Consider the following 16,016-nt stretch of genomic DNA (forward strand, 5'->3'; position numbering starts at 1 on the left):
GCATGGGCTGGAGCTGGAACTGGACAATGAACTCCAATGTGCAAATGGAGCAGAACTGATCAAAGTGAGAGCCCCCGTGAGCAGTCGTGCATTTTGGGACCATTTTGGTTCCTCTTGGGTGCAGCCCTGGCTGGGCTCTTGTGCTGCCCAAGGTGGATCCATGGAGGAGATCCTTTTAATAAATCCCTGCTTTATTCTTTAACTCTGTCTGCCCTCTTCTCTAGGGCAGACTTCTCAAGGCATCAGACCTCCCAGACAACATTTCGAGGTAGGAATTACAGAGCTGGAGGCTGTTCTTATTCCACAGAGGAAATCTGAGCTCTCCTTTCCAATGAAAATGGACAGAAAATAGGGAGACACAGAGTAGGAACCCCTGGAGAAGAACTGGGTTTGCCCACAAACCCATTTCCAAATCACTGTAGGGTTTTTATGGGGTTCACCCACATCCTGAGGGAATACTAAATCCATTTCAGCTTTTTTCCCTTTTTTTTTTTTAGTACTACTGGCTGTGCATTCTGCCAGCCTTTTTTTTTGGGGGGGGGGACAAAAATAAAGCAAAAAGCCCAAGTTAAGGCTCATGTTCCTGGCTCCAGGGATTAGGAAAAAAAGGCAATGAGAAAAACAAGGCCAGGAATAAAAAAGAGGGCTCAGATCCTGCTGTGGGATGAGGAGCAGGCACCATCCCTGGGGCCATGGAGAAGGTGCTGGCAGGGGAATCTAAAATGCTGCTCTCAACCAACTCATCCTTCACTGCTCTCCCTCTTCTGGGCAGCTGATAAAATACTGGGACACTGTGCTGATTGGATAAGAAAGATTAGGCAATTACATTTTTGTGGGGGCAAAACCCCAGACAACATCCTTAAGCCATGGTAGTATTTTGTTAACAAAGCAGAAGGCAGACGATTTTATTTACTTGTAGCTCTATGGATGCAGATTTTGTTCTGCAGCAAATTATATTTGAATATTGTAATATTATATTATCTATAATACAATATTAATAGGAAACAATAAATTATTTATTTATATTAATTAATGATAATTGTAATTTTAATAATAACAAAAAATAATTAATTATGGTACGTATTATATAATTACTGTACTATAGTGTAATATTTTGCAGCAGTTATATTCTAAAGAAGAGCCTTGAGATGATCAGCATAGAATCATAAATTCCTTTTAGTTGGGAAAGGCCTCCAAGATCGAGTCCAACCATTCCCCCAGCAGTGCCAAGGCCACCACTGCCCCATGTCCTCTATCCTCACATATGTTAAATCCCTCCAGGGATGGTGCCTCCACCACTGCCCTGGGCAGCTGTGCCAGGACTGGACAACCCATTCAGTGAAGACACTTGTCCTAATATCCAACATAAACCTCTGGATACCTGTCAGAGGCACAGAAATGATGCCTTGTTTTCTTGTATTCTCCTTTCATTAACCTGTGTCCTTATTGTTTTACATCCAAGCAAGATTTTTGTGTCAGGAATCATCATTTTTCCATTTGCAAAAAAATGAACGATACGGTGCTGATGTCTGATGGAAATTTACACCCTACAGATAATAATTGCCACAACCGTGGCCACTATAATGAACAGACCTTTCAATTTTGCTATGAAACTTGGAGATAAATAGCTTTTGGATGTGACAGAGTTGTATTCTTTTAACTTACAGAGAAGGTGTAGAGCTGCTGGACCTCCCTGTCCACAGGCTGCAGCAGGGTGAGGTAGCGGGTGATGCCACTCTGAGTCACAGTGAAAAACGTGGTGTAGTCGTTCAGGAAGAGATGGAGCTGTGGATCCTTGGTCTTTCAACAATATACAGGGAAAAAAGAGCATTTTATTATAAATTCAGAGGGACATTAAATCTCCAATTAAGTCTCCAACTTGCTGCAAGTGCTTGTTTTAGTTGAAACTTAAATTAAGCACAAATGCTGTGACTAAAAATCTAAAAAACTGTAAAAAAAAAAAAAGTAAAAAAAAAAAAAAATCACCGCTGGCCTAAAAACCTAATCTTCTTGATGAAAAATGTATTAAAAAACCACTAGAGTAAGAAAATCCAATTGCAAATAAGTACCTGTACTGGTTTTAAATAAGTTCCTTTTTTCCCCCATAAACCAGTACTTTTTAAGCCAGAGACGACTTAATAGAAGAAACCAGATTCAAGCATTTATCTTCATATTAAAACCCAAAAGAAGCTGAACTTGATTAACAGAGCAATAAAACAGCTGGGTTGGTGCACTGAACAAAGAGAATGACATGTGGTGAAGTGTTTCAGGAAACAGAGGTAGCTCAGGGGGTCTCTTTAGGTCCCAGAAAGAATCCAAATGTATTGATGCAGAATTAGGAACCTCTCTGTTGGGAAAACATAATAAATGAACTGAAAAGCAACATTTTAAGGTAAAAAGCCTTGTGAATGTACTCAAGGCTTTTTGAGGACTTGGGTCACTCCTGATTTCCATCTCTTTTGAGGTGTTTTTGAGTTATTTAAGTGATCGGGCTCTGCATGAGTCCAATTTTCAAGCAAACTACATTTCTTTTTGTTGCCCACAGTATTCCAACAACTTTTGGTGTCTTGTCCATAACCTGGTTGATTTAAACTGACTTCCTGCCGCTCTTGCTCATGAGTTACAGAGATTATTTCTGTTGGTAGGGGAATGCAAATTCCAGGAAAACACAAAAGGCTGGGAGACAAGTCCTATAAAAACTGCTTTAAACTGTCCCCAGGAATGTGGAGCTTAGGAACCAGAGGAGTGGTACCAGCAATGACAGAAAATCCAGGATTTTACCAGCTGCTTCCCAACATCATTCCACAAATCCCATCCCTACAGAGGAGGCCATAGGGAGAGCCAGCTGAATTCCAGAAACAATCCCAAGAGGAGAAAAGCTGAATTCAGTAAAAAAATCTCCAAAGGAGCATTACTTCTCTGAACTCCTTCTGAATCCAAAGCTCTTCTAGAAGAGTCACTCCATTAGTGCCATTCCTGGAGGATTAAAACCCTTGGGAGCACAGGAAAGGTCCCCAGCCAACCCCGATGTGCACCACGTGGTACCAGGACAGACAGAAACTGCTTTAAACAAGCCCAAATGAAAGCTCAAAAACCAAATATTCCACTATTTAAATGAGAAAACATTCCAGGAAGCCATGGGAAAGAATTATCCAAGTGTTCCACACCAGTGGTTCCTCAGTGCCTAAAGCTGCAACTGCAGCTCCCGGGAAAATGAAAACCCACTTTACAGCCAGCAATGCAAGCAGCAACCTCTTCATTCCAGGAAAACTTAGGTAAGGTAATTGTCCATAATTGCTCACTTTGTAGACATCATAAAGTCTGTTAAGAATTTAATTTACAAAACCCTAGTTAGTGTTGCAGTTCCTGCTTTCATGTCCTTTTGAACACTAATAAACAGCACTTTTTTCCCTAATTTATTCCTGAGAGAAACCAATGATGGAGATCCCAAACCCTCCTGGAGTAAGTAATGTGTCCTATTCCTTTGCTTAGAAATGTTCTCCTAATATGGAAGGTAATTGCCTTTACAGCAATCAATGCCTATTTTACCACCTCCCAGGCATGTCAGTGCCACAGAGCAATTTATTCCCTTCATCTGGAAAAGCATTGTTATGCTTGGACATTATTACCAGGGTTATTTGACATTATTGTCAGGGATCTTGGACATTATTATCCCATTTTATGCTGTCTGAAAAGTCAGCTTGGCTTAACTGAACATTTCATGTGAGAGAGAACAACTCCAGCTATACCACCAACACAATTTTCAATAATGTATTATTTTTGCTAATTTTATTTTGGGGAGTGCATTTCAGCATTGTGATTTCTGGTGACATTACTGGGTCATGGAGACAAGGCTGGTCTCTGATAAATTGTTTAACGTGGAATTTTAAGTAGAAAATGATCACAACCCACACAAAGGAGTTCACATGCAACCCGCAAGGAGCATTTCAAGCACACAGTTCAAACGTGAGGTACTTTTGAATTTAAAAATCACTTTTGTAATACTCAGGATGTCTTTGAAGACTTGTAATAATTTAGTGAACATTAATCAACGACAATGCATGACATTATGCCCTAAATTGGGTCCAATGTGTTTAAAGGGCTCTTTGCAGGCTTCACAAACCAAGGCATAGTCCCAGCCTCAAACACCATCAGGGCAGGGAGAAATGAGGGAGGAAAGAAAGGAAGAAATCACACAATTAAATCCAAAAAAGATGTTTTGCACACAACACCCAATACCTACAGGAAAGGCACCTGGTGGGACCTACAAAGGAAAACACAAAATGAACACTTGAGGAAGCACAAACCTGGGACTGAGGGACAGCAGAACATTTGGGGATTCATGGTTACAGACAAAAAAAACCCAAGAAAATGAGACACAAAATGCTGTGCCCAATAAACAAAGCCTGGGCTCAAGTGTGTTCTGCTTGAAAACTCTCTGGAGAAACTCCTGCATGGACGTGGATGTTCCATTCCTGCTGCTCCTCAAATCCCACCAGGGGTTACAACTCTGCCCAAAGCAGTTTTCTAAAACTGATGAAAATGAAACCAAAACTACTGGGGATAATTATGATATTGCCAAGACTGAGCACACAAGGGTATAAGTTCTGTGCCTGTTTCAACAATTCCAAAAGTTTTTGGACAGGGTCAATTTGGTTGTGAAGTTCTCCAGGGCAGCCAGAACAAGTTCCAAGAGTACCCAAACTGCTCAGACTTCATAATTTGCAGCACAGACTCATCCCCTAAAAGCTGCAGTGACAACAAAGACACTTTGATGGCACAGCTGAGTTTTCCAACATTTTTAAGTGGGGGATGATCAGCACTGAAACGTCCATGAAAAATTTGTTTTGTTGGAAAGCTGTTTCCAGCATCTGTCCTTCGTGTTTCTGGGAGAAAGGAGAAAATCTTTCCCACGTTCACCTGGAAAATCTGAGATCCAGAGCCTTGTAGAGGGGAAGCAGGGGGAATTCTGTCTTCCCAGCACAAGAAAGTTGTGGATCTCTTGGAATGAGTCCAGAGGAGGCCATGTGGGGCTGCAGCCCCTCTGCCCTGGAGCCAGGCTGGGAGAGCTGGGGGTGCTCACCTGGAGAGGAGAAGGCTCCAGGGAGAGCTCAGAGCCCCTTGCAGGGCCTAAAGGGGCTCCAGGAGAGGTGGAAAGGGACTGGAGACAAGGGATGGAGGGACAGGACACAGGGAATGGCTTCCACTGCCAGAGGGCAGGGATGGATGGGATATTGGGAATCAGGAATTGTTCCCTGGGAGTGTCAGAAGGCAGAAACCATGAGATATTCATCCTAAAATAACCAAGGAAGACGCATAATTTAGTGTTAATATTTCTAATTTTCCTGAAGTGTAAAGATCAAAAAAATTTTAACCCCGATCTTTAAAAATCCTAAAGGAATGAAACCAGCTTTTGCCTTTGCCTTGATCTTCTGTTTGTTTTAATAGTGATATTAATGGGCTGCTTCATTCTGTGAAGAATATTTCCTGAGTTACTACAACTGTTGGAGTGTCACAGCAGGACTGCCCAGGGTCAGCAGAACTGTCCCCTTGAGAGAGCACTGACTGCAAAACAATTTCAAACAAAAAATGGGAGTGATAGAAGCAATCAGACAAATATCAGAGAAAAACACTTTCATATTTAAAATGCTTCAGCTGTCCTGGTTTTAAAAATCTATTCTTTTTCCTTCTCTAGATATATTATTGAAAATTCATAACCCGCAGTTGTAGCTGCATTTAAAACTTATTTTATATATTACTCGCTCTTCCTGCTTGAGACAAGCCTGCTTGCTTGTCTTGCTGCCAAGACATCCTTAAGTAAAATTCTTTCACATGCCCCACAAGTTCCCTGCAAAAAAAAAAAAAAAAAAATCCAGAGAATCACAGAATGTCCTGAGGTGGAAGAGACCCACAAAGATCATTGGGTCCAACTCCTGGTCCTGCATGAGATAACCCAGGAATGCCAAGTCCAGGTTGGATGGGGCTTGGAGCAGCCTGGGACAGTGGAAGGTGTCCCTGCCCATGGCAGGGGTGACACTGGAAGGGCTTTAAGGTCCCTCCCACTCCATGATTGTTACTCAGTGCAGCTTTACCACCAACCCTAACCACTGGATAAATTAATCCTCTCCCATGGAAAACAAAGGGGAAGGAAAAAAGAGGCTTGGGAAGCCTTATGTAAAGAGCTCTCAGCTCACACAGTTTAAGTTCCTCATCTCAGCTTTGGTTTGCTCAGGTCTTAAGGTACTCCTGTAACTTAATTTAATTTATGCCATTTAAACAGAGCACTTAATTATATCAGCACTTGGCAGTGCTGCTCTTCTGAAAGGTCTGTTTGCAGTGTCTCATCTATAAATTAATTTCTGCAAGGTTTATAGCACGACTCTGTTATATTCCCACAGGGTTTCAATTTGGAGTGGGTTTGGTTCATTTTTTTCCTCAGACACCTAGTTAAGTGATCACCTTCTTTCTGCATTTACCTGAGGACATAGAGTCATTTCAATATTTCAATTAGCAGGCACAATTCATTATGTTTGACCAGGGTCACCACTGGGAACTGGGATGCACCAGGACAGAGGGGGTTTGTCTCAGTGTCTCATCAGCAATCCTTAAATTAAAATATATTCCTAAATACATGAATTTACTGAGGTACAATGAAACCATCAGGACACTGAGACCTGCAGAAGTTAATGACCATTACCTCTGCCAACAATCCCACCCTGAGCTCCCATCCAGCTCCATGAGGAGCAATTTTAGTGTTTGACCATTTCATATGGGAGCTTCATGCAATTGCTGCACTCCCAGCTGGAATTCTGTGAATTCTCCTGCCCATAGAAGGTTAGAAGCACCCAGTGAATCCCTGGCACATGAACTGAAACACGGGCACTTCCATCTGGTTCTCTCACACCCATATTACACCTGCATCATGCCACAGCTTTGGAAAGGGCTGTGCATGAACCAGGTGATGCCAAAGGAACAGGAACATGGAATATTTCCACCCAAGGAGGAGGCTGATCCCCTCTGGCTGCAGGCATATCTCTGTGTGCCACAGAATCCCAGACTGGTTTGGGTTGGAAGGACCTTAAAACCCATCCACTGCCACCCCTGCCATGGGCAGGGACACCTTCCACTGTCCCAGGCTGCTCCAGCCTGACCTTGGGCACTTCCAGAGATCCAGGGGCAGTCGCAGCTGCTCTGGGAATCTCACAGGGCCACCCCCCCCAGCCTCCTAAGGAACAATTCCTTCCCAGTATCCCATCCATCCCAGCTCTCTTACAGTGGGAAGCTGTTCCCCTTTGTATCACTGCACACCCTTGAAAATGCTCCTCTCCATTCATTTAGATGTTAATCCACCTGAATTTCTTTCTCTCTCCCAGTGACACAGCAGAACTCCACAACAAGAAGAAAGCCTCAAAACAGATGTTACTACTTGGTTACTATTCCTCTGGAGATGTCTGACTTCTACTCTGAGTAATGTTACATCAAAATCTGGCAGAGCAAAGAATGCAATGAACTTTCAGCCTCCTGCTGTTCCTCCTATTCCTCTTCTTTCCAGTCCAAATGAGGAATTCCTTTCTCTCTGAGCTCCCCTCTCCCATTTCCATGGTGTGGGGCAGGCTGATCCCTGTCACATCATGCATTTTGATTCCTCTGTGCACTGAGCATTCACCACCTTGAACAGAACAGAGTCTTCCAGAGAGGTGAGCAAAACACAGATCAGAAAAAACCCACTTCCAAGCCTATCTGAACTCAGAATGAAACCAAAAAATCGTAATGAAATTAAGATAACTTTTTTAGTATTCATGGATCCAAATAGGTTTGTCTCAATAAAACACAACCAAAAAAAAAAAAAAACCAGAAAAAAGAAAGAACTTTGAAAATAATAAAACTGTAGACACCCCAAAAGAAACAACTGTACCTCTTCCACGTCGTTGTCCAGCACCACGACCTGCAGAGGGGAGGTCAGGTTCCGGTTATCCGAGATGGTCGTTCCCACCGGGGAGGATTCCAGGATGAAGCCCTCGTAGGTAGACCTTGTGAAGTAAGGCTTCTGGTTGTTCTCATCCAGGATCTCAATATGGAGATTGGCAAAGGCAGGGAGAGGATGGCCATTGTCTTGTTCAGCCTAAAAAAAAATCATCTCATTTGTCAAAGGTTCCCAGTTATGAACAGAGACTGGGATGGCTCTACTTAAGAGTCATAATCCAGTTAAAAAATGGACTTTTTTTCTCAGGTCCCCCTCCTATGGAACTCAACATGATGGAAAAGAGAAATACCGACTAGAAATTAGCTAGGAGACAAGAACAGGATCACCTTCCATCACAGTCACATTTACACAGCCTCAAGAAACCCAATCCTTGTGCAAACACAGCTCCTAAAACTCTCAGGATGGAGGCTTTTGGAAAAATCTCTGAGGCATGAAAGAAAACTAGGAATGCTGATTGTACAGCAGAACCCACAGCAGCAGCAAGAGAGTTAAACCCAAAAGGTGGGAACAGCACACATGGACACATTTTTTCCCTCTTTCCCCAAATCCACCTCTTCAGCGTTACATGAGTGGGATGTGAATTTGGATTTTGCCTGTTTTTAAATCCCATATTGGTTTGGGTTGGAAGGGATATAAAGCTTATTCCATTCCACCCCTGCCATGGGCAGGGACACCTTCCACTGTCCCAGGCTGCTCCAAGCCCCCTCCAACCTGGCCTTGGACACTGTCAGGGATCCAGGGGCAGCCACAGCTGCTCTGGACACCCTGTGCCAGGGAAGTTGTGGATGTGTCCAGCAAAATTCTTTACTTCCACGAATAACCCCCACATCTCAAAGCTCTGCACCATCCAGGAGTCACTCCCTGATATTTTTCACCTGATTTACTCTTATTCTCACACTTCCTAAAGATAAAAGAACTAATTGCCCATTCCAGGGTGCTAATCCTATAAAAACCTATGATCCTGCTTTCTTTTCCTGTAACCTCCGAACCAACAACTAATTAAAGCAAAGAAACAAGGCAATTAGGAGATGAAAAGTAATTTGGTCTCCAGTTATAAAGAGCAAACCAGCTTTAATTACAGTCCTGCACATGACACTGCAGCAAGACAACAGTAGAGCACTGAAAGAGAGCTTCCTGTTCCTATGGCCAAAATTTGTATTCCCAAAATCTGGATGCACACAGATCCTGGATCACAACAGAGAGATTCCTAAATTCCTGTTGTTAACAGGACTTTCTGCTTGCAGAGGTTTTACTTGTAATCTGGTGTTTCCCCCCTTTCTAACAGATAATTCCTCATTTTTCAAATCGAGAGCCCAATTAATCTTGATCTGGAAAAATCCATTTGACTTCAAAGTTGTTTAAACATTTCTTATTCACCTTTTCTTGGTTGGAAAACTGTTAATACTCTTTGCTTATAAAACAACAATAATTTGGTAATGAGAAAAACTCTATTAAAGAAAAAAGTATTAAAACCTATTCCAAATAATAAGAAATGTAAGCATAAAAACTTATTTTCTTCAAAGGAGGCAATAACACCCTAAGTAATCCAGTAAAAAACCATTCTCAGTTTTTAGAAAAAAATGGATTTTTCTTTTTTAAATATACCTGGATTACTCTTGAGCAACAGAAAAAAATGCCCCAGGCTCCAGTCCAGTTGATTGCCCCACTGAATGAAAACAAACTACATGGGTCAAAACCAACATCACCAAAATTACCTGGAATGACTCTGGCTCCTGATCCAGGAATGTGAAACTCAAAAAATGTCCTGAGATGGAATTTTTGCCAAATTAAAGTACTGAAAGCATGAGAGAAAAACCCAAGCTCCTCAAGCAACACACACTGATGGGATTCTGTTTTATAAGCAGATACATCGTACAATTACAGAACCCTGGAATCTCTTAGGAGGGGAAGACTTCCAGCCCATCGAGTCCCAGCTGTGCCCAGTGCCCACCTTGTGCCCAGCCCAGAGCACTGAGTGCCACCTCCAGCCCTCCCTTGGACACCTCCAGGGATGGGCACTCCAAAGCTCCCTGGGCAGCCCCTGCCAAGGCCTGAGCACCCTTTCCATGCAGAAATTCCTGCTGCTGTCCAAGCTGAGCCTCCCCTGGCACAGCTTGAGGCCGTTTCCCCTTGGCCTGTCCCTGTTCCCTGGCAGCAGAGCCCAACCCCCCCTGGCTGTCCCCTCCTGTCAGGAGCTGTGCAGAGCCACAAGGTCCCCCCTGAGCCTCCTTTTCTCCAGGCTGAGCCCCTTCCTAGCTCCCTCAGCTGCTCCTGGGGCTCCAGCCCCTTCCCCAGCTCCGTTCCCTTCCCTGGCCACACTCCAGCCCCTCCAGGGCTCTCCTGAAGTGCTCTTCCCCACAGAGCTAACAATGGTTGTCCATCATTAAATACTTTTTTCTTCTCCTTTTCCAAGTAAAATGGGTCCCTTCTTGCCCCAAAGTTTCCATACAACCCCTGCGAGTTTATAACAACGCTTAATGTTCCTTGCTGTAAAGAGATCCTAAAAAAAAATGGAAAATGCAAACAACAGAGGGTCTCAATCTTCTGAACAGCTTGCAACACCGCAATAATGGCCTTGGTTTAATGTCCAAGTGAGCCTGGACCTCATTCTGGGATAAAAGCAGGAATATTCACCCAGGAAGGTGTTGCAGGCTTTGTTGAAGTGCTGAGAATTACACACAGCCAAACACAAAGAGAGTTGTTTGCTCCCAAAATTAGACTTCAAATTTGAAACCCTGGAGCCCAAAATAACAAAGCAAAGGAGTCCTTCCTCACTGAGCACTTCCACTCAAAATCACTTCAGCTTTCCTTCATGCTCACCAGTCAAAATGATGGATTAATTTCATTTTTTTGTTTCCAAAGACACCACTATTTAAGGAAAAGAATGAAGCTTTGCCAACAGCCACTTCTTTTTGCCTTTTGTTTGAAATAAGGAATTTCATATTACAATGTGAGAAATTGACTTGCTTTCAAATGTTTCATTAAATCAGTCCTAGAAGCAGCACCTGACTAGAAGCAGAACTCAACACAGCCCCTTCATAACACTCCAAAAACACAAAAAAAGCTGTAACATTGATAATTTTTGCACCAGTGGCCCCATTTCCTGGGGTTTCCCTTTGTGTGGTGGTTTGGGGTTTTTTTTTTTTTTGCTTCTTTGTTTTGTGGTGCTTTGGGAGTGATTTTTCTGCCTTTTTTTTTTTTTTTTAAGAGATGAAGTTATACCTCATAAGAGTTGTTCCAGACATTGAGTCCTACACTGAGAGTGCAAACCCTTTTCCCTCACATTGCCCTGTTAAACACTTGCCTGGACTTACTGGCCAAAGGTTGTTTCCTAACACCTATTTCAGAGCACAAAGAGCAAACAATTTACATTTTCTTGACCCAGAAAGGCACTGGTATCCAAGCCACAAAACATGTGAGTTCCAGTCCTTCAAAGAAAATGTTTTAGTGTCAAAATAATGAGTGATCTCTCAAATAACCCCAAGGACGTGACCTTCACAGTTCAACCAAGACGCAAAAAAAGCAGCACAGGATTAGATTCTGGTACAACTCAGTAGTTAAGAGCAGCTAAACAAAAAAAAAAAAAAAAAAAAAAAACAAAAAACAAAAAAAAAAAAAAAAAAAAAACAAAAAAAAAACCACAAAAAAACAACAAAACAAAATTATGTGAAATGTGTTAATTCTCACAGATTATCTAACTGCTTTTATTACATCACCTGTGTTGAATCTGCTTGTATTTATAGTGTCCATAATTCTATCCTGATGGAAGATGGCTGGAGATGACAGGAAAGTGGTTCCAGGAGGGATTCAAGGAGTGAAGAAGTGAATGGGAGGCTGTGGGAGTTAACAGGACCAACAGGAAATTCTCTCCTTGAAAGCAGCAGATGAAACAGTTCCCCCCAAAAATGAGAAATTAGAGCAATGCAGGAGGCTCCCTTATGGAAGCACAGAAAATTCCAAGCTGGAAAGGACACACAGCTATCACTGAGTGCAATTCCAAGCTGGAAAGGACCTACAGGGGTCATTGAGTGCATATCCAAGCAGGAAAGAACCCACAAGGACCAAGTTGAGCTCCTCAGCACTGTCCACAGCTGGAATATTCTCTAGCCAGTTCCCAATGTCTTCTCTCACTGCCAAAACATCAGGTCTTGTCCTAGAGAAACAGCTAAAAGAGAGCAAAATGTGGTTTCCTCAGATAAAACTCAGAGCTCCCATTTCTCCATGGAATCCCAGAATCCACTTCAGCAATCCTCCATCCAAAATATCTGTCCTAAGGTGCAAGGAAACAGAATTGTTTTAGCTAGGTCATGTCCATGCTGCTCCTTTACTCCAGGACTACAGAATTACCTGAAGTGTAAAACAGGCTAATTAAGAATAAATTTAAAGAACCCCTCCAAATGGGAGGTTTGTCTTCATTCCAGATCTTTTATCTGATAAAAATGGCAAGGTCCATCCCTGGAAGCAAAGAAAAACACAAAAAAAACCCCAAAAAATCCAAACAAAAAACAAACCCAAACCAAAATAATAATAATAATAAACCCCAAACAAACAAACAAAACATCCAAAAAAGTTCTCTATCCCCTCCAATCCCAACAGGAAGATGAGCAAGTGGAGCTGAGGGGAGAGTGAAGCACGGGGACAAATATGAACTTCACACATCCTAAAAACACTGGGATGTCAGGATTTATTCCTGGTGAGGGGCTGTGCACAAATCCATGTGGAAGAATGCAGGGGGAGCTGCAAACTGAGCTCCAAGAAGATCTCACATTTAAGGAAAGCAAAGTTAGGTGGCAGAGGGTGGAACCAGATGGGCTTTAATGTCCCTTCCAAGCCAAACCATCCTGGGGTTCTGTGATCTATTATTTAAACGGATGTGATTAAAATCAGGGAGAAAGGGAAGGAAGGGCAGGGTGACAAAGTGGCTCCTTTGAAATGGGAGATCACTCAGTAAAACAGGGAGTGCAGGGTGAAAAGAGGGACAGCATTTAGCCAGAGTTAGGCTAAACTTTAGCATTGGGCAATAATTCCCAAGGTCAGCATGTACAGCACAAGGAAAGAAGCACTGAACTGGACTAAAACTTGGCTTAAGGACAAGGAGCACAGAATGTCTTTAGAACACAGAAGAAAGGTGACTGGTGTCACTGTGACAGGGAAATTAAATCAGCACAAAGTGTGTCTGGATGCTGGGCTTAAAAAGAAAATAAACCCCAAAACATCCATTTCAGGGCCGTGGGTAAAGGGTGCTCAGCAGAGCACCCTTCAGGGGTGCTGCAGGGCAGTGAACAGTAATTACAGATTGTTTTCCAAATATTACAGCTCTTCTTCTTCCATTAAAAAAAAAAAAAGAAAAAAACCCTTATATGAAGCCATTAGGCCAAGTTTTAGATGCTGAATGTTAAATTTTACATGGAAAATGATTGTTTTTTCTTGCAGAAAGGAAATTTCTGACAATAAAAGTATTACAGGACATCCCAATTGTTGATTTTAATGATTTCATTGCTCTGACACAAAATTTAAGGTCAATCTTACTGATCTGAAGAAATATTTTAAAGATTTAAAGGAAAAGTTTGGGTGTCCTGGACCATTTTTTTTTTCCTTCATTATAAAGACAAACCCTGTCCCTACTCTCAGATTTTTAATTCTACATCAAATCCCATCATTGTATTAAAACCAAGAGAGGGGAAAAAAGCCTGTCTCAAAGAGAATTAATTGAATTCAGAGTTCACCTAAGGGCTGAACCTTTGGAAAACTAATTTTAAAAACCACTTATTGTCCTTAGAACCTACAGGAGATACACAGGAATGATTTGGAAAATTTCAGCACAGGAAGAGGATGGAGCAACTCTAATGAAAATTAACTTCTGCCATTCTTTTTGTAACCTGTTGCCTGAGTACAAAGCCTAAAATTTAGAGGAGCAAAGAATAAGCACAAATCCTCTGAAATGTAAGAAAATTTAGACATGGGAAGAGGAGAAATTTGGAGCTACCCAAAAAAAGTGAATAGATGATGGAGCCAAGAGACCAGAATAGGCTGGGAGGAGCTGAAGGCTGAAATTCTTGCAAAAAAAAAAAAAAAAAAAAAAAAATCAACCAAACTTTTCAGATAGGAAGTTTCTGAAGGAATGAAAACCAAAAAAATCAGATAATTCAGGACTTTTTAAGTCTTAAAACCTATGGAGCATTTCTCTAATCCTAGAACTTCCAGTCCAGTGAGCCTCAACTGATTGGCATCTCCTCATTGCCTGCTGGAATTGTGCTGTCTGAAATCCAGAATAAAACAGCTACAAAATCACAGAATCATCAAGGTTGGGAGAGTCCTTCAAGGTCATTGAGTCCAACCACAGCAGCATCTCTAAAACATGTCCCCAAGGGCCACGTCCTGATGTCTCCTGAGCATTTCCAGAGAGGGTGACTCCAGCACTACCCTGGACAACTTTTTCCAAAGCATGACCACTCTTTCAGAGAAAAAGGAATTTTTTTGATGTCTAATTTTTTTGATGTCTAATCTGAACATCCCCTGTTGAACAGAGTAAGAAGAACAACTCCAAAATCATGCTTGAAGCTGCAGCCAAAACAGGAGCCTAGAGAAGAGGAGACACAGCTCAGATATCCCTGGATTTCTCTTTTTATTACTAAACTCGTCTTCCATGAGCCAGCCCGGACTTCCCTTGAGCCCAGACCAGCATTCAGCCCCACAGCACTGCCTGTCAGATTAGAGTCATAGCAGGAATCTCAGTTTGGCTGGGAAGGGACTTTGAAAACCATCTCATTCCACCCCCTGCCATGTCAGGGACACCTTCCACTGTCCCAGGCTATTCCAAGCCCCAAAGTCCAACCTGGCCTTGGACACTGCCAGGGATCCAGGGACAGCCACAGCTGCTCTGGGAATGCCATCCCAGCCCCTCTCCACTCTCACAAGGAATGATTTCTTCCTGATATCCCGTCTTGATTTCCCCTGTGTCAGTCTGAACCCAGTCCCCCTTGTTCCGTCCCTCCAGTTCCTGTTGCAGGGTCCCTCTCCAGCTTCCCTGAGATCCTGGAAGGTGCTGTGAGGTCTGCACCCAACCTTCTTTTCTAGAAAAGAACCCATTTTGTCTGTTTTAACCCTGCCACCTCCTTGTCTCAGCTGGGAACTCCTCACCCTGGCACTGCAGGAGAGGCTGAACTGCTGTTTCCTCCTCACTCCCACTGCCCCTGGATTTAACAAGTGTCTGTCCCAGCTTCTTCCTTCCCCACCTGGCAGAGCCTCTGTCCTTTTTGGGACACTGTGCTCAGGACACCTGGATCTGCTCAGAGCTGCAGTGCTTTGCTCCCTGTTCTTTTCTCTATTTTCACTAATGATTTCTAATGTGCCATTTCCTTTTTAGATTTTTTTTTTTTTGGATCACTGCGCCACCTTCACACTCTGTTCCCAGTTCCAATGCCAAGACCTCATTTCCAAGTCAGACCAGAGCCCATCAGCTCATATAAAAGCTTAGGGTGATCCTTTCTGACATGTTTCACTTTAATTTTAAGCCATTCCTAATTTTATCAGCCATTTTATCACTGACTCACTTGGTCTTGCAAAGTGCTTCTGTAGTTCTGCAGTCAGTCCCTGGAAGCTCCATCCCAGGAAGTGTTTGGAAGACATGGGGACATGGAGTAGTGGTGGGTTTGGCTGGGTTAATGGTTGGAATTTATGATTTCAGAGGGTTTTTGCAACCTAAATGATTCCATGATTGTATCCTTGTCTTTATAACCAGAATATTTTACATATAGTATGTATATGTATATATAATGATTCTGTAATTCCTTAGGATCAGAATTAGCTATTACTTCAGGAATTCAACCACTGAGATCATTCTCAAGATTCTCCAGCCTAGAGCTCTCCTCCACAACCTCCCTGTGTTTTAAACCTGATCATTTTTTGCCCTTGACAGTGGCTGGCAAACATCCTTCCAGTCTCTTTTTATTTCCACTTGGAACAAGAAACAGCCCTGTGCAATCACACCAAAAATGGCACATAAATATCCATATTTCCTGCCTTCCAAGGT

General features: G+C 42.5%; 1 protein-coding gene across 26 annotated transcripts in view; it reads right to left on the bottom strand.

Annotated features, from left to right (window-relative positions):
• Positions 1-16,016, bottom strand: part of PCDH15 (protocadherin related 15) — a 626,487-nt gene that overhangs the window by 140,720 nt on the left and 469,751 nt on the right. For 20 of the 26 annotated variants that reach the window (XM_068197046.1, XM_068197023.1, XM_068197024.1 and 17 more), the window contains 3 exons: positions 7,916-8,122; positions 4,244-4,264; positions 1,666-1,800 (listed from right to left, as the gene is read on the bottom strand). In XM_068197046.1, the coding sequence (XP_068053147.1) occupies positions 1,666-1,800; positions 4,244-4,264; positions 7,916-8,122 (363 nt within the window). The remainder of the gene's footprint in view (positions 1-1,665; positions 1,801-4,243; positions 4,265-7,915; positions 8,123-16,016) is intronic. The other 6 variants (XM_068197049.1, XM_068197047.1, XM_068197042.1 and 3 more) reach the window with 1 other exon arrangement.

This window comes from Anomalospiza imberbis, chromosome 8 (genome assembly GCF_031753505.1).
Source record: "Anomalospiza imberbis isolate Cuckoo-Finch-1a 21T00152 chromosome 8, ASM3175350v1, whole genome shotgun sequence".
NCBI classification, from domain to species: Eukaryota; Metazoa; Chordata; class Aves; order Passeriformes; family Viduidae; genus Anomalospiza; species Anomalospiza imberbis.